The 25425-nt window shown below is 56.9% G+C and overlaps 1 protein-coding gene across 1 annotated transcript; it reads left to right on the forward strand.

Moving 5' to 3' along the window:
* The first annotated feature begins 231 nt into the window (after nucleotides 1-231).
* On the forward strand, nucleotides 232-24101 carry PTPA (protein phosphatase 2 phosphatase activator). Its single transcript, XM_084272507.1, has 10 exons — nucleotides 232-278; nucleotides 2387-2487; nucleotides 3765-3851; nucleotides 9219-9344; nucleotides 10165-10282; nucleotides 11686-11785; nucleotides 12551-12675; nucleotides 13182-13282; nucleotides 18736-18843; nucleotides 22705-24101. The coding sequence occupies exons 1-10, from the start codon at nucleotides 254-256 to the stop codon at nucleotides 22777-22779; spliced, it is 966 nt and encodes a 321-aa protein (XP_084128633.1). The 5' UTR covers nucleotides 232-253; the 3' UTR covers nucleotides 22780-24101.
* Nucleotides 24102-25425: the final 1324 nt, after the last annotated feature.

Genomic DNA, 25425 nt, shown 5'->3' on the forward strand with positions numbered 1-25425 from the left:
CTGCTGCTCAGAGCGCGCCCCGCACAAACATGGCCGCCCCGCTCCCCTGTGTGTGCGGAGGAGGCCTGTGCCCAACACCAACATGGCGGCGTGCGCCGCAACGGTGGCCGGGAGGGGCCACGCCTCTGGCTAACAGCCGCGGGAGTGACAGGGCCGGGCAGCCTGCCCTGCTTAAAGATGGCCGCGGGCGGCTTCAGTGTGTCCGGGGGTGAGAGGTGAGGGGTGGTGGCGGCAGCGGCCGGGCTCCGGGAAGATGGCAGAGAGCGAGCGGCGGGCAGGTGAGGGGCGGCCGGGGGCAGCTGCGCGGCCTCCTGGTCCGGGGGCCGCGCTGGAGGCCCTTGGGGGGGGTGGGGGGTGTCCGCAGGGTTGGGCTGCGAGGGGTGGGCGGGCGCCGGGCCCTGAGCTGCGGGGCGAGGGGGGCGGCGGCAGCAGCGGCAGCAGCAGCGGCAGCAGCAGCGAGCGCCCGGGCCTGCGGCGGGGTGAGGAGGAGGAGGAGGCGGCTGTGCTGGGGTCGCCGAGGGACCTTGGGGGCCCAGCAGCCCCCCCCTCCCCCCTCCCAGCCCCGCTCCGGGTGGGGCTCGGGGCTGGCGGGTGCCGGGCTGGGTCGGGGGGCTCAGGGGTGTGCAGGGGCGGCTCCGCCATCCGCAGCCCGGCTTCTGAGCTGGCTGGTGTTTCCCGCGGGGGGAGGCCGTGTCTCAGCAGGGCTGGGCTGGGCTGGGTTCCCCTCTCCCCGCAGCATCACCTATCCCCGGGTTCTCATCTCAAAACTGCCCCTTTCCCCCTCACGCCGCTGGGTCGGGGCTTCCCCGCCCGCTCCCCAGCCCTGCCCCCCCTGCAGAGCCGCCGTGTTTCCTTCCGGGGCTGTTTACAGCCGCCTCCTCCCCGGGAGCAAAGGCACCCGGCTCCTGGAGACGCTGCGTGGAGGCAGCGGAGGGGCTGGTGGCTGCACCCCCCAGGCCAGGACACGGCCCTGGCCCCAGCCCCCCTCTTCATGTTGCCATGGGGATTGAAGGACAAGCCCCTGAGTCCCTCCTCCTGCTGCTGTGCTGGAGCTGGGCACCGTTTTCCTGTCGCAGGGTGTTGAACCCGGGGGCTGTGTCGTTACAGCTGAGGGCGGTGGGGTTTGTTTTCAGAAGGGAGGTGCAGGTCTCTGTCACCTCAGCCCCCTTGTGCCTGGACACCCTCCCATCCCTCTGCCTGCAGCTCACACAGAGCAATGGACCGAACCCCAGAGGGCCCCAGGAGGTGATGAGAGGGGCCACGTTTGGCACCCTGAAAGGCAGGGAAGTGAAAGGACTGTCTCAGGTGACCTGGGACAGGTCCTCTGCACGGGGTTCCTGGGGCTTGGGGCTCCTTTCTCCCTGCTCTGCCTGCTGGGACGGTGCTCCCCAGGTGTGGAGGAGGCTGCTGAGGCTGCTGCCTCGTGTTTTCTATGCAAATGCAGCTAATAATGCTCTAAGGAGTTGGGGGTTTGGCCCTGCCTGGTGGGGAGCTGGTGCCTGAGCTTGCTGTAGTGTGGAGAGCAGCTGCTGAAGGTGCCTTCAGCTCCCCTGGGATCTGAGAGGTGAACTGGGTGTCTCCAAAGAGAGTTCCTAAACACATCAGCACCCAGCTCCCTCCCCAGCACCCTGCTGCACAGCCCCTCACAGAACTCACACTGACAGGGGCACCATGCAAATTGCCTCTTAATTTCATGGGGTGTTTCTGGCTCTGCAGCTCCTGGCACAGGGCTGGTGGCTGAGAGGAGAGCCTGGGGCAGGGCTGGGAGCTTGGTTCCCCCATGCCAGGGAAAAGAGCCCTTCTCATGTGTTAACGACCTTGCATTTGCATTAAATGTCACACCCTGGGCTCTGAGAGAGCTTGGAAGCAGGTGATCCTCACCTGGAAGAGGCTGTGTCCTGGCACCCTCCAAGCCCCTGCGCTGCCTGGACAGACAGATGCAGCTCTGGACTGCCATCTACTGAACTGCTCCAGCTTTCTCTTTGCAGGTGTTGCCCCTTTTTAGGGGAGTGTAGTTCAGGCTTAACACCTTAAAACCCAGGCACAGCGAGTCTGTTAGGAGAGCTCAGTGTTTCAGCACAGCCTGAGGCTGGTCTCCTACACAGAATTAATTAAACAAGCTGGCCCTGCTCTGTCTGGGTGGGAAAAGCACCTTTAGAAGTGAAAACAAACATAATGCCACTTTCTGGAGCCTTGCAGCATCCTCAGGAGTGTGTTAGCCAGGGATTGAGGGGATATTGTTTGCCAAGGAGGACTTGGTGGGATGGAGCTGTTTGCTGTCTGTCTCCTGGGAAGTGAATGCTGTGTTGCAAGACAGGAAGACAGAGGATTTCTTCTTCTCCACTGCCTCTATTTTACCTCTTCTTTTATTTTTTGCATGTCCCAGGCACCTCTGAGGAGGAGGCTCCTCCCCTCCAGCAGAACTTCATGATCCCCAAAAAGGAGATAAACATGGTTTCTGACATGGCCAAGTGGAAGCGCTCTCAGGTATGGCTCTGGGGCCAGGGGGAAGAGCTGGTAAGTGCTTAATTAGGCTTCAGTGGCAGCCAGGTCTGGTCTGGGAGCAGCCAGGAGGTGCCAGCAGGGTTGGGCAGGCCATGGGAAATGAACTGGTTTGTGTTCTGAAGCAGAAGAGTCGCTGCCTGTTTGTAGGCAAATGACTCTGGGGCTGAGGTGTGGTGCCTGGCAGCCAAATCCTCTGACAAAGGAGTGAGCCAAGGAGAGCCCAGAGATTGAGGGACACCAGAGATGCTGAGGAATTATTACTGCCCTGTCCCAAGCAGTTAGACAGGCAGCTGGTGATTCCTTCATCCTGCCTGGGCCAGAACTGGGCTAACCCAGCTTGAGCACTGTCCTGCTGCCCAGCCCTCTGAGCCCACCAGGCTGGGGTGGTTCCTGGGACCCTCCCACCATCCAGTAGGGCTTTAGAGCCAAAGCCTTCAATTGCCTGGATGATTTTTGTTTATGGGATGCGTGGAGCTGGTGGAACAGGCAGGTTCTCCACTCTCTGCCTTTGAGGACTTGGTGTGCTAAGCCAGGCTCGTCCCACCACTTAGGAGCAAGTTCTTGCTTGACAACTGAGCTGGGGTGTCTTAGGAGAAGCTTAAGATCTAGCCAGGTCTCACACAAACCTCTGAGTGGTGCTGCTGGTGGTAAATCTCCTGGGTTTGGGGACTTGCTCCTGGTCCAGATTTCTGCCCCAGAAAGGCCCCAGGATGGGGAGGTGGCACCGTGCTAGTCTGGTGTCTGCAGAGTCTTGGAGCTGCTGTGCTGGGTGTGATGCTTCAAGAGAGGAGCAGTGAGGAACCTGGGCTGTCTCCCTGCCCTGGTTTCAGCTGGGATGGGGTGTGTGAGGATGGGAGCAGAGCAGGAGAGGGAAAGCAGAGACAAGGGTGCAGGTCTGGGAGGAGCAGTGCCGAGCAGGATGCCCAGGCACAGCTCAGACCGCAGAGCCAGGGAGTTCAGCTTTGGCCTGACAGGCAGCAGGGAGCTGAGGGAAGGATTTTAGGGGCCATATGAGCTCTTCTCTCTGCAGTTTTAACAGTGAAGCAGAGTTCTCAGTGCAATCACCATCTGTCTTTTGAGGGCTGCCAAAAATAGCAGTCACCTCTCAGCAAGCCCTGTGCCCTGGCTGCCTCCAGGAAAGCCAGTGGTGTGTGTTGGGGAAGGCTTCCTTGCTGTGGGGGGGTGCTCCCTGCTGCTTTGCTTGTTCAAACAGACCTTGGGTACCCACTAACACCCTCCTCTCTGGGCTGTGTTTGCAGGCATATGCAGACTACATGGGCTTCATCCTCACGCTGAACGAAGGCGTCAGGGGGAAGAAGCTGACCTGTGAATACAAAGTCTCAGAGGTAGGAGAAGGGTTTGAATCCTCTTGGGTCTCCTTTTCTGCCTTTTTCTGGTTTGCTTATTCTGGGTTTGGCTCTGTAGTGAATATTTCCTAGGTGAGGAAGGGAGTTGGCAGCTTATCTGGGAGCCAGGGAGGGTAAGTGTTGGCTGGATTGTGCTGGGGAATGTAAACGTGAGCCCTGTGATCCTCCCCCCCAGCATGCAGAGGCTGGATGGGAAACCAAGCAAGCTTCAGGTGGACAGGAGCTGGTGGGGGAAAAGGTGTTTTGACCCTGTTCTCACCAGTGATGTCTTGAAGATGTGCTGTTCCCTCCTGGTTCCAGGGATCTGTTCTGCTCCTGCTGCCCCCGCCCCACACCTTTCTGGGTGAGACACGTGTCTCCCTGTCCCTGGGCTCAGATGGGGTTAACAGCACCCATCTCCACAGCCTGTGCCTCAGTGCAGCTTCCAAGGCATGGTTTGACAGCAAGTGGGCTCCAGGTGTGTCACTGAGTGGCCCAGGGGGGTGCTGAGGGTTTTGGGGGGGCTGCATAGCTCACAGGAGGGCTGTGCTGGGAGGTGTGTTTGGCTCAGGGGGGGCAGGATGGCAGAAGGGACCTATTTTAACCCTTGGATTAACGTGACTGTTTCTGGCTCTGCTGCTGTGGCCAGTTTGAATGCCTGGTCACCTCATCAGGGTGTGGTGAGAGGGTTTGGGGCCAGAGGGAAGGGGCAGGCATCCTCACTGGCGTGGCTTCAGCTGCAGTCACTGCTGGCCTGAGGTCTCTGGGTGCTGCTGTGATCCTCAGAGCATCCACTGGCCACCAGCTTGGGGTCTGTGGTGGGTGCTGATCCCTCTCCCTTGGTCTGCATTGCAAGGAGAAGCTTCTGGGGTACATTTTTGCTGTTCAGGCTGTGTGAAAAGCTGGGAATAGGTTAAAAAGGTCCAGGCAGAATGGGAAGCAGACTGGGCACTGTGTGTTCACAGGTGGGGGTGGGGGGTGCAGCCTGGAATGATCTTTAACCTGGTCATTAAGGTTTGAAACTGGCACATTAAGTCCAACCTTCCCTTCTAGGAGCTGGTGTGTGAAAGAGCAACTTGCTTACAGCTCATGGGGGGGATCAGGGATAACGAATCCCTCCCTAACAGGCTTTGTGTCCACCTTTTGTTCAGTGGAAACTGCTGCCAAGTGCTGCTCTGGCTTGCTGCTGCTTCCATTTCACCTTTGAGTTTTGCCTTTGTCATGATCTTGCTGCTTCCCAACCATTCACAGAGCAGCTCTGGGGAAGCCAGGCATTGAAAATGAGCAAAACAAAGCTGGGGAGGGGAGGAAACCCCCTTCCTCCCAGCTCTTTGAGCTGTCAGCTGTCTGGGAGAAGCAGTGTTAGGGCTGTGTGTGCAGCAGATCCTTCTTGGAGTGAATGTTTTCCATCCACAGCCCCAGGTTCAGGTGAACAAACAAGAGGCATGATCCTGCTTTGGAAGTGGCAGGGAATGTGTCTCCTTCCCCTCTTTGCTGAGGGGAACCAGAGCCTGTGACTCCCAGCACGGGTGGAGCATCCCCAGGGTCGCCTTGTTGATGAGGCTGCCTGTTGGTGTGGGTTCCTTTGTAGATCAAACTCCTTATCTGTGCTTTTAAAGGCTCAGCCCCTCGTGGCCTCTGCTTGCATCTCTGCTCTGCTTTCTTCTCCTCTGCTGTACCTGCTGCTGACGTGCTTTTGTGCCACCCCTTCTTCCTCCCTGGTCAAATGCTGGGGACACCTTCCCTTGGCAGGTGACCTCCTGGAATCCTTCCTCCAGAGAGTCCACCCCTTCCTCCACTTCCCAGTATTGCTTTGGGGGGGGTTAAAGAGGAGAAAGTCTGTTCTGCTCTGCTTCAAAAGAGACAGCCTAATGGCTTCTGGAGTAGCACGTGTCGATACCAAACTGTCTGCTGCATCCTTTGGGGGCTGGAGCCCCTTCTGAGAGTTGCTGAGCTTGCTCTGCTCGTGCTGAAAGGTTTCAAGGAGCTGTCTGGGCTTTTGCTGGAGGCATCTGACAAGCAGCATAGCTGAGCTGCTGTTCAGGGCTCCAGCCTAGACGCTGTGTCTGGTGGAAGGTTGTGTGCTGTGCAGTGAGGAGGGGGTTAAACACTGCTGTGTGAGGAGCAGACCTTCCCTTCTAACAGCCCTCTGCACTGGGGGCAACTGGCCAGGCTGGTGGGAAATGGGAGAAGCAGCAAATGCCCCGTTTTCAGCAGCTCCCCCCTTTGATGGAGCCCAGAGGGGTGGGTTTGGGTCCCCATGGGCAGCTCTGGCTGCTGCAGTGCCTCCTCAGCACCTCCTCCTGCTTGGCCTCTGCTCTGGAGAGATGCTGACAGGTCTGTGCTCTGGAGGAGGCTCTGCCTTTGCCTTTGGGACCGGTGGCAGGCTCAGGGTCAAGGGGATGCGAAATCAGCACAACGAGGAGAGCCAGGGGAGGGGGGGGGGGGAGGCTGCCCTTGCTTTGATCACTGAGAAAGGTAAAGCAAAAAATAGAGCTGAAAAACCCAGCCAGGCAAAACAAGGCTGCAGCAGTGCTGATGGGGGCTGTGTTCCCGTAAGCTCTGCTCTCCCCCCTCCCTCTCCCGCCTCTGGGGTCAGCCCTGGATGTACAAGTTTTCCTCTGCTGGACAATAGGAAGCTGCTTCTTTCAGTAAACCCCCCCCCCTTTTTTTTTTTTTCCCTCTTCTTTTTCAAAGGGCCTTGAGCCCAAAATGAGCCTCATCCCTTTAATTATTTATTGGCTTGGCTGAGCCAGCAGCTGGGTCCTGCTCTCCCTGTTCAGCGGGGCTGGGGCTTTTTAATCCCTTTAAAGCAAGCCAGTGGGGAAGGGGAGGTTCAACTCTCCTGCTCCCCAAGGCCTGGGGGCAGATCTGGGTGGGGGGGGGGAAGGAGCTGCTCCTCTTTGCCAGCCATTTATCCAGGCAGCTCACTGAGAGGGGGTTTGAAATAGGGTGGCTGCTCCTAATGAGCTGCTGGTGGATAAATCACCAGCACCACTTAATTATTTAATGCAACCCAGTGCTGGGGACGCTGCTGCTTAATTGGAGGGGAATGTAATAGCTGGGAAGGAGTAGAGCTGAGTCCAAACCTGGCCCGGTGCAGTGGGGAGATGCTGGTTCCTGTGGGGGGTTTTTTGGGCAGCAGAGGGTTGAAGCAGAGTGGGTTGTGCTGCCTCAATCTGTCTGTTGGTGGGTCGGGCTGGCAGCCTCACCCAGCCCTCCTGGCCCCTGTGTTCCTCAGCACATGGGTCTTTCGTGGTCCTCATGTGCTCAGGTCTTGCCCGCCCCTGCCCCATCCCCATCCCCATCCCCTGCCCCATCCCCATCCCCTGCCCCATCCCCATCCCCTTCCCCATCCCGTACCCCTGCCCCTTCCCCATCCTGTACCCCTGCCCCATCCCCTGCCCCATCCCCCTGCCCCATCCCGTACCCCTGCTCCATCCCCATCCCCTACCCCTTCCCCTGCCCCAGCAGCCAAGCATCAAGTTGTTATGGGGTGGCTGGATCCCTCCCCTGCCCATCCCCATCCCGCCGCATCCCGGGCTGTCGCTGGGATGCCGTGGCTGCCGTGAGCCCCTTCCTCCTGGGAGCAGAGGCCATGGGGAGCGACCTGCAGCTGGCTCAGCAGCAGCACGGCCCTGCCATGGCTGCCTCTTCACCCTCCCTCTTGGAGAGGCACTTCAAGGGCTGGAAACTTGCTGGGCTCGGCTGTTTCCTCGTCCTCCCGGCAGGCAGCGTGAAGGATTGAACCACAGCCCAGGAGACCAGCCGGCTTCACACGCCCCGTGCCTCCAGCAAAGTCAAACCAGCCTCTGCTGTCCTCTTTGTCCCCTTGAAGGAGGAATCCCCTCTGGAGCCAGAGGAGCCTCCGTTGCCCGGGGCCTGGCCAGCTGCTGTGGCTGCTGACGGCTCTCGGGCTGCTCGCAGGCAGGTGGGGAGAATCCCAGAGCCTCTGGCAGGCTTGACCAGTTGTCAGCAGAGCCTCCTCAGATGTTCTGAGCGGCTTCAGGTGGTGCCTGGGGTGTTGTCTCTTGGTGCATGGGGTGTAGTTGTTCCCTGGCTGGATGGACAAGGCAGGGAGGAGGTGTTGGCCAGCCCTCATCCTAGCAGAACAGCTTAAGACATAGAATCATAGAATCCCAGGGTCTGGAAGGGACCTCGAGAGCTCATGGGGTCCAACCCCCCTGCCAAAGCAGCTCCCCAGGACAGGTCACACAGGGCGGTGTCCAGATGGGGCTGGAATCTCTCCAGAGAAGGAGACTCCACACCCCCTGGGCAGCCTGTCCCAGGGCTCCATCACCCTCACGGGGTAAAAGTTCTTCCCCATGTTGGTGTGGAACTTCCTGTGCTCCAACTTGCAGCCATTGCCCCTTGTCCTGTCCCCACAGACACTGAAAAGGGGCTGCCCATTTCCCCCTGCATCCCATGCTTAAGATATTTGTAAACATTAAAAAGATCCCCCCTTAGTCTTCTTCTCTCCAGGCTGAACAGTCCCAGCTCCCTCAGTCTTTCCTCACAGGGGAGTTGCTCCAGGCCCTTCATCATCTCCATAGCCTCCTCTGGACTCTCTCCAGGAGATCCCTGTCCTTTTTATCCCAGGGAGCCCAGAACTGGACACAACACTCCAGGTGGGACCTGACCAGGGCAGAGCAGAGGGGGAGGATCCCCTCCTGTGACCTGCTGGCCACACTCCTCCAGATGCCCCCCAGGATCCCATTGTCTCTCTCAGCCCCCAGGGCACACTGCTGGCTCATGGCCACCCTGTCATCAACCAGGACCCCCAGGTCCTTCACACCATGCTGTATTGCCTGTTGTACCCCTCTTCTCTTATGGTTGCAGAAGGTTCCTCTCTGGGCTGGGTGCTGTGCAAACACCATCACTGCTAATCCTGGCTCCTGATGGGCACTTCAGGACAAGGATGAGGTGATGCCTTGAGAAGGGCCTCTGAATCACACTGGTGCTGAGGGTGCACACTGAGTGCTGTGCTGTACCCCTGTGCTGGAGATCCCTGAATTGTGTGGCACTCCCCTGCATCTCAGTCCTGTGTGTCCTACAGCTAGGAGCTTGCAGGAGCTCTTCTCCCAGAGGCTTTGGAGCACGGTGCTGTTAGAGCTCATGAAAGGCTGCGTGGGCAGCTGGAGATCCTGCCTCAGGCTGGGCTTTGTACTGGACTGATCTTACTGGGGGAGGAGGGGTGGTTTTCCCAGCCCCTCTGCATTTTGGGCAGGGTTGGCACATCTGATTTCTGCTTGCCACCCTTGGGAAGGGTGGTGTAGGCTTTAATGGTGCCAAGGCAGAGATGTCAGAGCCTGAGGGGCTGCTCTGCTTTATGTCACTGTGACCCCCTCATCCTCTCTGTCTCTGTAGCCCATTGAAAAGCTGGTGGCTCTTCTGAACACCCTTGACAGATGGATTGATGAGACCCCACCAGTGGACCAGCCTTCTCGCTTTGGGAATAAAGCCTTCAGGACCTGGTATGCCAAACTAGACCAGGTGAGCATGGCTTTGGTGTGTGGTGTTGTGTGCAGGTCCTGCAGAAGGGCAGTGTGCCCAGCAGGGACAGCAGAAAGGCAGCCAAGCAGCCTACAGAGGAGTTGCTCAGAGAAACTGTGAAGGATCTACCTCTTGATATGCATCACTTACTTTGGTGCTCCCCTCTCCTCTTCTGAGAGGGTAACAGTCCATGTAAACCATAGAATCACAGGTTGGTCTGGGTTGGAAGGGACCCCAAGGATCACAGAGCTCCAACCCCCTGCCACAGGCAGGGCCACCAACCTCCAGCCCTGGAGCTACACAAGGTTGCCCAGGGCTCTTGGTTGGGTCTCCCAAGTCCTGGATGAGCCACGAGAGCCCTCCAAGCCCAAGGAGCATCTTTGCTTTGTAACTACCCACTGTGTGTGCTGATGAGTGACACACAAACCCAGAGGATGATTGTGAAACTGCCCAACTTTCTTCAGCTCAGAGCACTTGCCCTGCACTGAGCTCTGGAGGTGACACATTCCCACCAGCAGTGAGCTTGCAGGAGGTCTGCAGTCTGCTGCTCTTAGAGCTTTTGTCCTGGAGATGACTCAGTGGGTTAGCTGGGTTGTTGTAATTAGATGGTGAAGTTTCTTTTTCCTTCAGCATGTGTGTGGCCTGGGAATGTGTCAGGACAACCTCTCCCTGAACAGTTCCACCTCTGGAGATGGGATGGCTTCTTCAACAGGAGAATTTCTTCTTCTGTCCTGCTGGCTCTGGCTCTTGTGGGAGTGATTGGCTCCTGGGGACTGTGAGAGGGCTGCACTCACTCCAGGGAGTCTTCTGTGTCTTTCAGGAAGCAGAAAAGTTGGTGGCAACAGTGATCCCCAAGCATCTGGCTGATGCTGCACCAGAAGTGGCCGTGTACCTGAAGGAAGCCGTGGGGAACAGCACCCGCATCGACTATGGCACAGGTACCCCCGGGCTTGGTGTCCCCTTGTAGCCACAGCCTGGGGCTGTGTTCACTGAAACAGGGTCTTGTCAGTGGGTTTTAGCTCCAGCCTGCTGCAAACACTTTCCTCATGGGGCATCCTCACCCCTGTGTCCCTTGTGGGCCATGACTGAGAGGCCTGGGGCTGGTGGCAGGGCTGTGCTGGAGCTGTGACACCCAGCTGGAAGTGTGACCTGAGTGGCACAGGCTACTCTGGGATAAGCTGTAGGAGCTGCTTCACCTCACTCAGCAGCACCCATGGGTCTGCAGTAGGCAGTTTAGAGGGATAAAATCCAATTGCTTGAATTGGAACTGGAGTGGGAACCACCTCAGGTGTCCTGAGGTCTGGTGCTCCCTGGTAGTGACATCACTGCTTGCAGAGGGACTGTAAATCTGAAGGTAGAAGTGTTCTGCCCCAGAGGAGGGACTGAGCTGCAGGTTGGAGTAACCACCACTGGCACCCAGAGCCATCAGCATGCTCTGCCTCTCCAGCTGGAGGACGGGTGTGTCCTCACCGAAGGGCAGGAGAATGGGAGCCTGTGGGTGCAGGGAAACAGACTTTGGACCTGGGCAGGGAGAGGAAGAGGAAGAGGTGGGTAAAAGGATGAAGAGCTGGAGCCTCTGCAGCGCTTGCCAGGAGAGCTGCGGCTCGCCAGCACCAGGGGGAGATGTTGTCTTTGGAAAGGGACCTGCTGGCTGGGGTTTTGTCAGCTCAGGGATGGGAATTCAGCCTTTCCTCCCCTCCTGGGTGTCCCAAGCCAGAGCTGGAGCACGGGTGTGCTTGTTCCTACACTGGGAGCTGTGTTTCTTCCTAGTGTGGAGCTGCTGATCTCCTACACGTGGTCCCTTCCCCTAAAAGACATTCCTGGGCTTGCTGGTTGTTTCTTCTCCTTGCTGTTAGCTGGAGGACCAAGCTGCAGGGGCCCAGCCTGAGGTCCCAGTACCTTCTGGGACAGACTGTTCCCACAGCAGCCTCCTGGGATCTGCATCCTTCCAGCACAGATGTATTTGAGGCAGGAGGAAACCTGTCTACTTGCAGATGTGAGGTTCTCTCACATCCCCAGAGCAGGTGACACTGTGGTGCTCCACTTCCCCTGCTGTACCAAGCTCCTGGGGAAGGCACTGCCTTGCTGCCAGCGTGCCCAGTGTTGGAGCTGGTTTTCTCCAAGTTAATAATCCCTTTATGAATGTCTAGAAGGTGTGGTTGGGGTGGGTGCTGCACAGGGTGAAATACTGAGAGCTGGTGGCACTGATAGGGTTGGGGGCTCTTGAGATGGGCCAGGACCTGCTCTGATTGCTGAAGACCTGTTGTGGTGCCCATGGAAAGGTTGTCCAGAGACACCCATGTCACATCTCTTCATGTCTCTTGATGTCTTCTGTCTCCAGGGCATGAGGCTGCATTTGCAGCCTTTCTCTGCTGCCTCTGCAAAATCGGTGTGCTCCGTGTGGACGACCAGATGGCCATTGTCTTTAAAGTATTCAACAGGTGAGGAATGGAAGGAGAAGTTCTGAAAGCACCAGCCTGCTTGGGGGCAGCTCCCTGGCAGCAACCTCCTCCAGCTGTCTGAGAAGGGTAGAGTTTACTGCCTGCAGCCTGGACTGATTGTATCCCCTTTCTTCCACTCATCCCTACCCATCTGGGAATAAGGAACTGTAAGAGGAGCCAACAGGCTGCTCCTCTAGATGAGTTTGCAGCCCAGGAGGTGGAGTGGGTAGTGCTGAAACTGGTGGAATGGGTGTTTGGGGTCTGGAGATCTAATCCCAGCTGTGCCACTGTCTGGTGGCATGGGAACAATTTCCTTCAGTAGCACTTCCAGCTTTAATTTTTCACCTGGAAAGTGGAAGTAGTGGTTGCTGTGAGGTGGAGAAGCTTTCTGGGCTCTTTTGGACGTTGTTGAAGGAGGATGAAGTATCAATGTTCTCAAATAGTGATGAGGGGGGAAGATCTACACCAACACAAGAGACTGCAGATAAAAGAGAAACCCTTGCCACTTGATTTTTATTTTTTTAAAGGGAATTGGGTGTAAAGCCCCTTCCCCCAGTTTTTAAGGGGTGCTGGTGTTTGCTCCTGTACACACCCTCAGGCACAGGAGCTGAATACATAGTCTGTGTCCTGTGGTGCACGTGGGGGTCCTGCTTGTGAGTCACAAAGGTTGTGTCCTTCTCCAGACTGGCTATTCCTGTCCTTGTGTAAGTGAAGGAAGACAGAAGATGGCCTTGTCTTGACCCCTCCTCCTCTCTCTGCTCTCAGGTACCTGGAAGTGATGCGAAAGCTTCAGAAGACTTACAGGATGGAGCCTGCTGGCAGCCAGGGCGTGTGGGGCTTGGATGACTTCCAGTTCCTGCCTTTCATATGGGGCAGCTCCCAGCTGATAGGTACTAATAAAAAACCCTCTTCTCATGTCCCAACCTGCCCCATCTGTCTGGCTTGCAGAGATGATGGGGCTTGGGACTGGCTTTTGAATTCAGATGTGTCAGGCTTGTCTGTAATGCAGCAGAAGTTTGCTCTGGGGCTTGGGTTTTTATTTGGTTTTCCTCTCAGCTTTCCAAATGAAACTGGTTTCTTTGGGTTGGGAGAGGGAAGGCTTCCTTGTGCAAGGCATCTGTCTGTGCTGCAGTGACTGCAAGCTTCTTAAAGGGAGGGTTTTGGGTTTGGTGCTAGAAAAGCTATTTTTCTGCCCTGGGGAGTTTACCAGGTGCCCTCACTGCTGAGGCACCGGAGTGGGAGAGGAGATGGAAGGGGAGAAGCTCTGTTCTGACTTCTGAAGGGCTTTGATGGGAGGATTGTTTGTTTTGGAAGAGGGGCAAGGCAAGACCTGATTGAGCTAGGTCCCAGAAGATGGGTACCACACAGGTTACTTCCCCTTGTCTCTTTTCTTCAGACCATCCCAACTTGGAGCCTCGACACTTTGTTGATGAGAAGGTGGTAAATGAGAACCATAAGGACTTCATGTTCCTGGAGTGTATCCTCTTCATTACAGAGGTGAGGACTGGCAGGTTTGTCCCACAGGGAAGCTCTCTTGCTGTTAGATACTTGACCCTGGCTGTGGTTTTCTCTTCCTCCTTTGCTGGGTTGGTTGCTCTCGTGGAACTGTGGTTGCATGTGTGAGGTGCTCTCTTTGAATGAGTTGGGATGGGGATGCTCCCAAGTGTAATTAAGCAAGGTGGGCTGTGGATTGGAGTTGAAGGGGGCTGAAAGCAACCCAGTAACCTTGGGCGATCACTTGGATCAGTCGGTGGGAACTTGGATGGAGAAGACTGGTGCCTGCAAGTATGCTAGGAGATGAAGTAGGAGCTGCAAGGTGGCTGGGCTTGCCAAGATAACCTCCCTTCCCTCCAGCCATAGGGTGCTGCCTGGCAGGCCCTGGGGCTCCCCTTGCTTTGGGCAGCCTCCCAATTCTCTGTGCAACTCAGTCTCCTCTTGATTCTACCAAACGAGTTGCCCATCAGATGCTCCCTGTTTGCAGGACCAGGTTTCTGCTCAGGGTTGGGGGACTCTTGACTCTCAGTGTGCTCCTGCCATGGGCAGTGTTTCTCAGTGAGGGAGCTCATGGCTTTGTGCCCTCAGCCACTGTGGAGAGTGAGAACAATGTGCTTTGTGGTGAGGGATTTCTTGTCTCTGGTGGGAGAGAGTTGATGGGATTAATTTTGAAGGACAGAGTGTGGTTCTGCTTCCCCTCCACCTTCCTTCCCTCCCTAATTTAGTGGTGAGATGAGAGGGCAGGTCATGGAATAGAAACTTGCCCTTTGCAGCTGAGTATTTTCATAGGAGCCCAAAGCCTGGGAGGTGCTGTGTCCTGCTCAGTCTGGTGGGGGTTAACCCTTCATGCAGAGATGAATCGAGCCACAGGTGGTAAAGAGGCACTGGAATCATAGAATCCCAGGCTGGGCTGGGTTGGGAGGGACCCCAAGGATCACAGAGCTCCAACCCCCTGCCACAGGCAGGGACACCAACCTCCAGGCCTGGAGCTACACAAGGGTGCCCAGGGCCCCATCCAACCTGGGCTGGAACACCCCCAGGGATGGGGCACCCACCCCCTCTCTGGGCAGCCTGTTCAAGTCCCTCACCACTCTCTCTGGACAGACCTTCCCCCTGATATCTCCTCTCACCCTTCCCTCCTCCAGCTTCACTCCAGCCCCAGCAGAAGTCGGACGTTCCTTCTCCTGGGGAAGGACACTGGGGTGAGGACAGGAAAGCTGGAGCCGTGGTGCTCTGGGGTTTGACTTGTCTCCTCTGTAGCACCCGCACAGCGCAGTAACCCCCCGAACGCCTCTGCCCGCCCCGCCGGAGTGCGCGGGGAGCTGAGCGCTGCGCGGAGCTGCTGCTCGGGGCGCTCTGCCCGCGGACAGTGCGCGCTCGGCCGGGCGTTCGGAGCAGGGGGATTCGCTGCTGCTTCCCCACGGCTCGCTGAGCCCTGGGAGCTCTGCTGGGTTCCCCAGTGCCACCTGGTGGCAACGAGCCCTCTGCTGCGCGCTGCCCGGAGCGGGGACAGCAGCTCGGGGTGCCGGACGCACCGGCGGGCCAGCCTCCTGCGGAAAGAGTTCAGGCTTTTCTTTCCTCTTACTATTTTAACGATTCATTTTATTTTGTTTTTTTATTTCTATTTTATTTGTATCTTTATTTTTATTATTTTTATTTTATTTATTTTTTTAATTTTAAAATTTTATTTTTAGTTTTTTCTTTTCTCCTTCTTTTCTCCTTCTTTTCTCCTTCTTTTCTCCTTCTTTTCTCCTTCTTTTCTCCTTCTTTTCTCCTTCTTTTCTCCTTCTTTTCTCCTTCTTTTCTCCTTCTTTTCTCCTTCTTTTCTCCTTCTTTTCTCCTTCTTTTCTCCTTCTTTTCTCCTTCTTTTCTCCTTCTTTTCTCCTTCTTTTCTCCTTCTTTTCTCCTTCTTTTCTCCTTCTTTTCTCCTTCTTTTCTCCTTCTTTTCTCCTTCTTTTCTCCTTCTTTTCTCCTTCTTTTCTCCTTCTTTTCTCCTTCTTTTCTCCTTCTTTTCTCCTTCTTTTCTCCTTCTTTTCTCCTTCTTTTCTCCTTCTTTTCTCCTTCTTTTCTCCTTCTTTTCTCCTTCTTTTCTCCTTCTTTTCTCCTTCTTTTCTCCTTCTTTTCTCCTTCTTTTCTCCTTCTTTTCTCCTTCTTTTCTCCTTCTTTTCTCCTTCTTTTCTCCTTCTTTTCTCCTTCTTTTCTCCTTCTTTTCTCCTTCTTTTCTCCTTCTTTTCTCCTTCTTTTCTCCTTCTTTTCTCCTTCTTTTCTCCTTCTTTTCTCCTTCTTTTCTCCTTCTTTTCTCCTTCTTTTCTCCTTCTTTTCTCCTTCTTTTCTCCTTCTTTTCTCCTTCTTTTCTCCTTCTTTTCTCCTTCTTTTCTCCTTCTTTTCTCCTTCTTTTCTCCTTCTTTTCTCCTTCTTTTCTCCTTCTTTTCTCCTTCTTTTCTCCTTCTTTTCTCCTTCTTTTCTCCTTCTTTTCTCGCTTTTCAAACCCGTGCTTCCTCCCCTCAAAGCCCGGGCAGGCTGTACCTGCCGCTAGGCACTAGGGGGGGCTGAAACAGCCCCGCTGCCTCCAAATGCTTCTCTCCAAAACCACCAACAAAACAAAATCGCTGGGAGAAAGCTGGGGAGGATGGGAGACATCAACTAATGACCGATATCGTGTTCTTCAGCACTTTCCATCCACAAACAGCTCTGCCTCTGGAGGTATCAAACACGTAGTGAGCACCGTGCCGGTTCCCACAGCGGGGCTGGTGCCCCTTCCCGCTTGAGAGTGGGTTTGTTTCTGCTGGCTACAACTGAGCCAGGGGTTTTTCTTCTAGCAGAGAGACTATTCTCTGGAGCAGATACTCTTCTCAGCCCCTGGGTGCTGTTTCAGGGACAAATATTCGCTGTCATGGTGTTTGCCACGTGTATATTTAAACCACAGGCTCCAAGCAGCAGCGAGTTGATGTCCAGGCTCAACCCACCAAAGCATCCTCCTTCCAGCAGCCAGCCTTGCGTAAGCTGGCCCGCTCTTGGGCAATCCTCAGGGTGCTTTTAGACCTGAACCTGTGGGGTTTTGAGTAGGGTGAGGTTTACAGAGCCAGAGCTGCTCCTCTGCTGCCCACCCTGCCTGCCCAAGTGTTCCACGGGCTGTGCGTGGTACCCATAGGTGTGAGGAGGGTTTGAGAGCATCTCTTCAGCGGAGGGCAGCGATGGCAGGGGCAGCCTGTGTTCCTGCAGAAGGAGGGTGCTGGGTCCACCCTGGCTGTTGCAGTGGAGCGCTGCAGATGCTCCTCCAAAGGGCAGGAGGAATTTCGCCTTCAATCTGGCTTCTAAATTTGGAGGTTTGGGAAGGGAGGGCTCGGGTTTCTGCTGGAAGGGAAGGAGCTGACAGGAAAGCACGGCCTCAGCCGTCCCCCCTCCCCCCGGCACTGACAGAGGAACCATTTACAAAAGGCCGATTCTCTTGGGAACTGAGAGGCAGGAACGCCGCGGCTGTGAGTAATTTCCTGCTCAATATGGCTGCTCTGACTCACTCCGTTCCCCTGGGGTCACTGCGGGACTGCAGCGCGCTCGCTGCCTCTTGCTCTCCCCCCCCTCCGCTCTCCCTCTTCGCCCTTTTGTGGCTGGAAGGAGATTTATTTTGGGGTGTGTGGGGGTTGTTTGGGGTTTGTTTTTTTTTTCCTTCCTTGTTACCCTTATTTCTCCCTCTTCAGTGTAGAAGCCTAGCCGTGCCGCCCTTGGCTGGGTGAGGAGGGCCAGCCAGCCGTGCTCATCGCCTCCTGTGCTCTCCAGCACGCTCCTTCCAGCTTGGGAAGGGGGGAGAAGCAAAGCACAGCAGCAGTGGCTGATGCAAGCTGAGCCCCTGCAAAGGGCAGCGATGCTGGAGGAAGGTTTGGCATGGAAATGCAGGCAGGAGAAGCTCCTGCGCAGAGCGATCTGCCTGGTGCTGCTGAGCTGCTCCCCAGCAGCCCTGCACTCAGGTGCTGCCACATCCTCAGTGCTTTAGGAACGTGCCAGCTCCGTGGGGGAACGTTGGGCTTTGTGTATCTGCCCCTTTCATCTTGGGTCTGTGAGGGAAGGCGCTGGGCAGGGGGGAGTGGGAGTGACTCGAGTGGCTCATCCCTCATTCCCCAGCTCGCAGGAACCACCGAGGGGGAAGTGGGGATGTGTCTGCACTCTCCTGGCAGGGAGCAAAACTGCAGCCCCATTTCCCTCTGCGCTCCAGCTCCCGGGGTCAATGGGTTTGAAACACACTCTCCAAGCAGCAGGGGTGGGTTTTGGGAGGGGTGTCTCCCCTTCTTTCCCTCTTCCTTCCTCCATTGCAGGCTGATGCCACACAGAAGGGCAGCAGCAGTTTCCCCAAGCACCCTGACCAGCCTTGCTGGCTTCTAGAGCAGGCAGAGGGGTGGTTTGGAGGCTCTTTTCCCACCCTCACTCAGGGGCCTGTGCGTGTGTGGAGGGAAGGGGTTAGTTGTTGGAGCCCCGAGCTGAGAACAGGAGTCCAAGAGATTCCTCTCTCCCCACGCTCCTCTCTAGCGTGAGCCTCGGCCCTGCGGTTTCTGATGTCATGGGAACTTCCCTCAGTCAGAGTGGCTGCCTTGTCTTGCTTTTTCTCCCCGAGGGTCTGGTTTTGTTCACAGAGGAGAAGGAGAGATGACTACCCAGGGAATCCACATGCAACTGTCCCTGACTGCAGCTTCCCCCCCTGCCCTCCCTCCCTCCCTCCCTCCCTCCTCCAAACCCCTTTTTGCCCTGGGGAGGAGAAACACTGGAGTATAAAAAAAAAAAGAAGAGGAGGAGGAAAACAAAACCCTAAATGAAATAAAATTAAAAGTATTTAAAGCATCTGCCACAAGATAGCAACTTGCAGCTCTGGAACTGGTTTGGAGAGCGGGATTGGAGCCTGAGGGCTCTGCCCCCCTCTGCCAGGGGCAGGTGTGGAGCGGGGCTGCGGACACCGGAGCCGCTGCCAACCTGCGCTGCCCTCTGTATTCAGGGGAGGCAGCGGCTGTTGCTGTTGCTTGTTGTTGATCTGAATGGGGAATGAGTCATTTTCTTGGAAAGCCCAGCAGCGTTGCACTGGGAGCTTTCTGGGTAGAATAGGAACGGGCGTTGAGCTGAGCTCTACTGGGGGGAGAGCGGGACTGATGTGGGGCTCTTTTCATGCAGCCGTTAAAAGGGAGGTATGCAGGGGGTAGGGGGGGTGGGGGCTGATTAGGAAAGAGTGGCTGGAAAAGCTTTAATTTTTATCAGGAAGGTGGAAGGGAGGAGGGAGCTGGATTGCTGCAGCTCCGTGCGCTGCGGCCGCAGCGGGAGGGAGGGGAAGGCGCAGCGAGGTGGCTGGTGCGTGGGTCACAGGGCTCGGTGGGAATGTTTGCTTGGAGAGAGTGTGAGGGTGAGTCACTGCTGGTGCACGAGCTTCCTGGCTGGCCCAGCTGCCTCAGCCCTGCTGCTCTCTGGGTCTCTTGCAGATGAAGACGGGCCCCTTCGCCGAGCACTCCAACCAGCTCTGGAACATCAGTGCCGTGCCCTCCTGGTCCAAGGTCAACCAGGGTCTCATCCGCATGTACAAGGCAGAGGTGAGCACCCTGGGCAGGCTGTGTGGCCACAGCTCCTCCCTTCCACTCCACTGGGGAACAGCTCTCCTCTTCTGTTGCTCCGTGGCCCCATCACAGCTGCTTCATGCCCCCCTCTCCCCCCCCCACTAAATGTGGTTTGCAGCCCTTGGCAGTTCAGGTGCTGCTGGTTAGGAGGAGACTCCTGCCTGCCCAGTGCTTGCCCCAAAACCAGTCCCCACACAGCCTTTCCTTGCAGACATGACTTTTGCTGGTTGTCCTCCCACGGTGCAAGCTGCAGGTCTCCAAATTCAGGCTGGTGTCTTGACCTGCATGTCCTTCTGGTCCCCACACTGCTATTCTACCAGCTGCCCTGAGTCTAAATTATCATCCTGTGTTTCAGGAGCCCCAGAGCAGGCTGAACACTTCCTACTGATCTCCCCTCCTGGCTGTGTGGTGTGCCAGAGCGCTGAGGTCGCAGCCACCTCCCTGGCTTGGCAGCCCTCACCAGCTAGGGCTGTGCTGGCCCTGCCCCAGCCAGCTTTCCTGGCGAACCCTGACCTGGGGAACTGGGCAGTTTTGGCTCTCCCTTATCTCTCCTTCCTGCTCCAGCTAACCCTGAGCTTGAGGAAGTGGGACAGGAACTGCAGCATCTGGGCCTCCAGAGGGAACATCCCTTGCTGGGAAGGATGGGACCGTGCTGGCTCTGGAGGAGAGGGATGGCACAGCTGCCTGGGGGGGTGGTCAGTGGGGTTTGGAGGAGTTAATCCCATACCCTGTGGTCTCTACCCCAGGCTGCTGTTGCTGGGGCAGGGCAGAGGCTGGCAGGGCAGAGGCTGGCAGGAGGCTCCGCTCAGGCCCAGTGCACAAAGGGGTTAATTGTGCTGAACTGAGCCAGCTCCCTCCCCCAGCCCTTCCTCTGCACTGCACATCCTGTGTTTAGGTTCCAGGCCACATACCTCTCTAATCTGTGAGGTGTCACTCCCAGGCCCGCTGGCTCCTTCCGCCCCCAGCTCAGCTTTCCTCCCAGCCTCCAAAGAGGGGAAGAGAGAGGCTGGGGGGTCGACCCCCTCTTGGCTGGCTGCTCCTCAGAGGGGTGCCCTTGGGTGCCCCTCTGGGACTTCCCCAGCTCACAGCTCTGTCACGGGGTCTGGAGATGTGTCTGGCTGGGAAACCCTGAGCTGGAGGCTCTGGTGTGGGAACTAAGGGGGTCTGGATCCAGACCCCAGCACAGGGAGTGCTGTTAAAGTGAAACTATGAGTCTCCTAAAACCTCTTAGTTCTACCCAAGACGTGATCTTTTCTGGGGGCCTGGGTCTGTTTTGGATAGCAGGTGATGTTCTGTGTGGAAGGGCTGGATCTGGTACTGGTGGGTTCCTAGAAATAACCCAGAGCTGTAGGGGGTGTCAGGGGGGGAATGTGATAACTGCCAGGAAGGGTAAGGACACAAATTTAGGCTGAGGTGTAGAAAACATTAAGTCAACCACAGCACTTGAAACTTGATTGATTATTTTTTCTTCCCTCAAAGAACACTTTTGGGGTTTAAGTGAGTGTTCCCAAGCTCAGGATCCTCATGCAGCAAAGTCTTCTCCTGGTGCACCCCACGGTGCCTGTGTTCACCAGGATGGGCAGAGGAGAGGAGGGGGGATTCCATCTGAGGAGCCCCTGACAGCTCCCTATGTCTGGTGTGGGGATTCTCCCACCCCACCCCTGGGCTTAGCCCATTCCTGCCTGGCTTGGGAGACAAGCATGGACACAGCAGCGTGGCTGGGGAGAGCTTTTGGTTGTGGTGCCCTGGCTGTGCAGCTCCTACCACCATGTGCAACCAGAGGGGATCTCTGACTGACCCTCTGGGGAGGACACAGTGCTTGGGAGTCACTGGATTGAAACCCAGATCCCTCTGGGTGTTTCAGGCTGGGCTCCCAGGGTCCCTGCTGAGGGTTCTGTGCCCTTGCTGCTGGCTCCTGCAGCAGGTTTCAGCTCTGTTGCCATCACCACTGAAGTCTGGCTCAACATTACCATGAGCCAGCAGCCCCCCAGTGCTGACACTGGTCTCTGTCCAGTTCCAGCAGCTTCTGCAGCAGAGCCCAGAGCGTGACAGGAGTGGAAGGGAAGGTTTGGGCTTGGGGTGGTGCTTTTTGGCTGGCTGGTTGAGGTGAGGCCAAGGCTCCCTTCTCCTCCTCCCTGCCCCTTTGATCACCTGTGCAAGGAGAGCAGGTGAAATCAGGCACTGGATGGAGACTCCAGCTCCATACCAGGCCTGGGGAGGCTGAGCTGTGCTCTGTGTGGCACTGCTGGAGGTGGCAGCACAGCAAAGGGCTCCAGACCAGGAAGAGTCAAACCACCTCAACCTGCTCTGGAGTGGTGGGAGTGGGGTGGTCCCCAGACCTCTTTCATTTCAGGAGCACTCTGGGTGCTTTGTCTCCTCTCTGTCCCCTCTGCAGGGCGACTTTAACCAGCCCACAGAGAGCTCCAGCGTGGCTGGGAGCCCCTGCTCTGCATCCTGACACTCCAGGGTGCTTGCTGATGGGCAGTAGGCTGAAGGCAACATGTCTTCAGCTCCCTGTGTTTGTGAAGTCTCAGATGTGTCTATTTTAATACAAATATAATGGGTGAAGACGTGTTTGCTTGGAAGCACAAGGGCTTTTCTTATTCTCCCCATCAAAGGCGAGTGAAGAAGTCGACAGAATAGAGTGTGGTTAAAGCAGCAGCCTTGATGTTTTTCCCCTGAGCTGCTTTTGAGTCTCCTGACCTTTCCTTCTCTGCTGCAGTCAGTCAGGAAATACTTTCCATTGTAACTAATCTAGTCCTAGTTCCATCTTTAAAGGTTGGACCTGAAGCATGTTTCTGCTCCCTGGCTGAGCCCTGAGCGGGCCTGTGGTGTGATCAAGATGATGCTGAGAAGGAAATGCATCTGTCCCCTCCACTGAGCTGCTGTGGGCTGCACTGGTTGCACCCACAAGCCATGGAAGGGGGCTCCTGCCTCCTGGCACCTCTCCTAACCCAGTCAATTTGTGTCCTGCTGGGTAGAGGAGAAGTTTCTCTGGTTGTTTCTTGGGCTGTCAGGGTGTGGGGTGGAATGGATGCCTGTTCTTCCCACTGGTGGCAAGGAGCCCACACCAGCCTGGCTTTCTGTGGGGCTCCTGGGGGCTGGTTGGGCTGATGCTGTAGCTGTCAGACCTGCAGTACTCATGTCTCTCTGTCCTTCCCTGGTGTCACCAGTGCCCCCAGCGCTGCATCCTCACAGGGGTTCCTTTAAGTGGCTGTGCTGGGAGATGGCAGCAGCTCTGAGCACCCCATGCCTTGGGGAGCTTCAAAGGTGATGTGCCAGGCTGCTCATAGGACTTCTTTCTCCTGTGCCACGAGGCTTGAGGCTTTCCACATGGCTGTTGTTCCCCAGGAGTGGGTACAGCCACGCTGTACCCCCACCAGCCCCAAACTGCCTTTGGCTCCAGGGCTTTGTGAGCACTTCAGTTGTGCTGGAACCAGTTCCCAGAGCTCTGTCTCCAAAGGGATGGCCATTGGCCTGGGCTTCTGGGCACAACCCCTCCTGCTTGCTCACAGCAGCAGCATGGGGGGCAGGCACAGGCTCTGCCCGTGCCTCGGAGCGAGGACCTGGCTGTGGCACAGCCCTGCATCCCCGTCTCCCTGCTGCAGGACTTGGGCTCAGCCCCAGGCAGGGCACAAGGCTCCTTCCTATGGAGAGATGTTACTGGGCTGGAGGGGAGTAAAGGGAGGGGAGGGGAAGATGGGGGTCTGAGCCCAGTGGCCTCAAGCTGGCTGGATCCTGCACCCAGGGCAGGATGTAGCTCTGGCTCTGTGTGTGTGTGTGAGGTGGAAACTGCCTCCTGAATTCACTCCTCTCTCTCTCTCTCTCCTCCTGCAGTGCCTGGAGAAGTTTCCTGTGATCCAGCACTTTAAGTTTGGCAGCCTGCTGCCCATCCAGCCTGTGGTGTCCTAAGGAGGCCGTGGGAGGAGTTGAGGCAGCGGAGACGTAGCACGACGACGACGACGCTCTTCCTCCTTCCCTCCCCCCTTCCTCATCACCTTGCCCGTTCCACACAGCCCACCCATCCCTGCACATCCTCATCAGCAGCCACAGATCCAAAGCACTCGAGGGCCTTGCACAGGAGACAGGACCCCAGACGTGGGGACGTGTCACCAGTGATCAGGCTGGGGCTGTGCCTCTCAGCTCTGCCGCAGCCAACACGATGGCTGTGTGCAGCTCTGGGGTTTCAGCAGGGACTGCCTGGCAGTTAAAGCCTTCTGCTTCCCTTCCTGGGAGGAGGAGGAGGGAGGTGAGGAGGGGGAGGAAGGCACTTGTGTATGTGTTGGGCAGTGGGGACTGCAATTTCCCTGTGGAATGTCATGGAAGGTTCCTGTTTGGTTTGGGAAGCCGCCGCGAGGAGCGAGGTGTGAGTCTGCACGTGCCTGGAGGCAGCCCCCTCCACTTGGACAAGGGGTCTGGAATGGGCAAAGGAAGTTGTAAGGAAGGTGTGTGGGTTGCTGGAAGCCCAAGGTGTGCTGTCTCTCCTTTATTTTGGGTAAGGGAAGCCCCCTCCCTCCTCCCACCATCTCTTCTGCACCGTTCCCTGGGTCTTCCTTTCCCACCGCCGCCTCTTCTTTTGGGTGGAGCTGGGAACCTTCTGGGCTGGGGGTGTCTGAGCTGACTCTGGAGCTGGAGATAAGGTCCCTGGAGGGATCCAGCTCTGTGGGAACAGCTATGCAAAGACACTGTTCCAGTGGTGCCTGCTCAGGCTCCTCCACGGGCACCAAACCTCTGGTGTTCACACAGGTTCATCGCTGGGTCCAACCCACCCTCCTCACTCCCCTTTCCTCCTCTGTGCTTTGCTGTCCTGGGGCTGGGCTGGCCTCAGGGGCACAGGGTGATCGTGGGTGCCACTGCTTGGTCATAAGTCACAGTCACAGCCCCACAGTGAAGGGGTTTCCCCCCTGAGCAGCGTGTTCCCCAGCTCTATAGGGAGGTGAAGGCAGCGTGTGGGGCCCAAGTGTGCAGCTTTATGTAGCTGTGCTGGAGACAAGCAGCATGAATAGCCTGGGACAGCCAGCTGTACCTGGAGAAAGCCCTTTCCCCCTCTCATTCCCTGCTGGTGTGGCCATGCTGGGCTGTGGACAGAGGGACCACGCTTCCAGTGCCACCAGCAGCAGTGGCTCCAAGGCAGGTGGATGAACAGGGGATGGGTCTGGGTGGTACCAGCAGCATCTCAAGGAGGGTGGAAGCAGCTGGTGCTGGGGTTGGGATGAGCTGTCATCTCCACAGCTCTTGCCTGAGGTGGTTCACAACTTTGCAGTAGGAGTAGGAATGGTTCTTCTCAAGGTTCCCAGGCTGGGGTTTGAGGGGGGGGGGACACGTGGCTCTGGTTTGGTGTTTGGAGGGGTTGGTGGGGCTGCTCCCAACTGGGCTGCTCAGCTTTTGCTGCTGCTCTGCTTTACTGTTTGGGGGGGGGGGGAGGGAAAGAGGAATGCCAGCTTGTGACTTTATTTGCATTTTCCTTTTTGCCAGACCTACTGTTTCTATCTTGTAGAGGTTCTTGTGGGTGCTATGGGGAGGGAGAGCAAGAGAAGAGTCTAAATCAGGAGGTGCTGAAATGCTTTCCAGCCCTGCTGCTGCCCTTCTGCTCCTCCTCAGCCCTGGGTGGGAGGTGGGAAGGGGCTTTGGACCTGCCCAAAACAGCTCAAAGAACTTGTGTTGTCAATGAGAACAGAAGACCAGAGTTAAGTCTTGTTTCACTCCTGAGCAGGGCTGTGTGTTTTGTCTTGGCTTTCCAAAGGGATCCAGGCTGGGAGTGGTGCTGGAGATGTGTCAGCTTGTTGGGTCTTGGGGAGTCTGTCTCACAGAGCAGCCAGTGCCTGGAGCAGAGACCCCAGTGATGCCCCCTTTGTCCCCTCTCCTTGCTGCTTGGCTTTAGGCAAGCATTGCCATGCTTTGAGTGGCTGTGCAGCATCTGGCCAGCTGTGGTTTCCCAAAGCTGCTGGGAACTCATCTCTCCTGCTCATCTTATGGACATGGGGCTTCCACACAAAAGGATGGGTGGAAATGTTGGCACCTGTGTGTGGCAGGGAGCAAAACACAGCTCCACAACAGGGTGGGGAGGTGCTTCCTTCCCTGGGAGCCACAGCTACCTGGGGACAGTGTCCCTGGGCCCCGCTGAGGGTGAGGGAGGAGGCGTGGGCAGAGCCCTTCCTCACCTGCCCGGGTCTCCGCGTCTGACTTGGGGACTGGAAGTGGCCAAGCTTGAGTCTTACCAGCCAGCCTGGGCTGTGCCCTCCTCCCGTGGCTGTCAGCTCCCACCACCACCCAGCGCTGCTTCTTGGGGCTCTGCTCCTCTCCTGCTGGGTCCACACACATGGCAGCACCCCGGGCTGCTGGGTGCCCGTGGCAGCACCCCGGGCTGCTGGGTGCCCGTGGCAGCACCCCGGGCTGCTGGGTGCCCGTGGCAGCACCCCGGGCTGCTGGGTGCCCGTGGCAGCGCTCCCCACCCTGCCCCTCGTCGTGGTTTTAATTAAAGTCTCTCTGGTTTGCACTGCTGCCTGTCTGGGTGTCTCTGGGATGGGGCTTGGCTGCCCCTTGGGAGTGGAGCCAGTG

Source organism: Gallinula chloropus (genome assembly GCF_964237585.1).
Source record: "Gallinula chloropus genome assembly, chromosome: 18".
Lineage (NCBI taxonomy): Eukaryota > Metazoa > Chordata > Aves > Gruiformes > Rallidae > Gallinula > Gallinula chloropus.

What these genes read in the sequence shown, in the direction of transcription:
- PTPA (XM_084272507.1), top strand. Translation starts at nt 254, where the DNA reads ATGGCAGAGAGCGAGCGGCGGGCAG. An exon ending in GTCTTTAAAGTATTCAACAG is followed by an intron (nt 11,786 to 12,550) that starts GTGAGGAATGGA and finishes CTCTGCTCTCAG; the next exon opens with GTACCTGGAAGTGATGCGAA. An exon ending in GGGCAGCTCCCAGCTGATAG is followed by an intron (nt 12,676 to 13,181) that starts GTACTAATAAAA and finishes TCTTTTCTTCAG; the next exon opens with ACCATCCCAACTTGGAGCCT.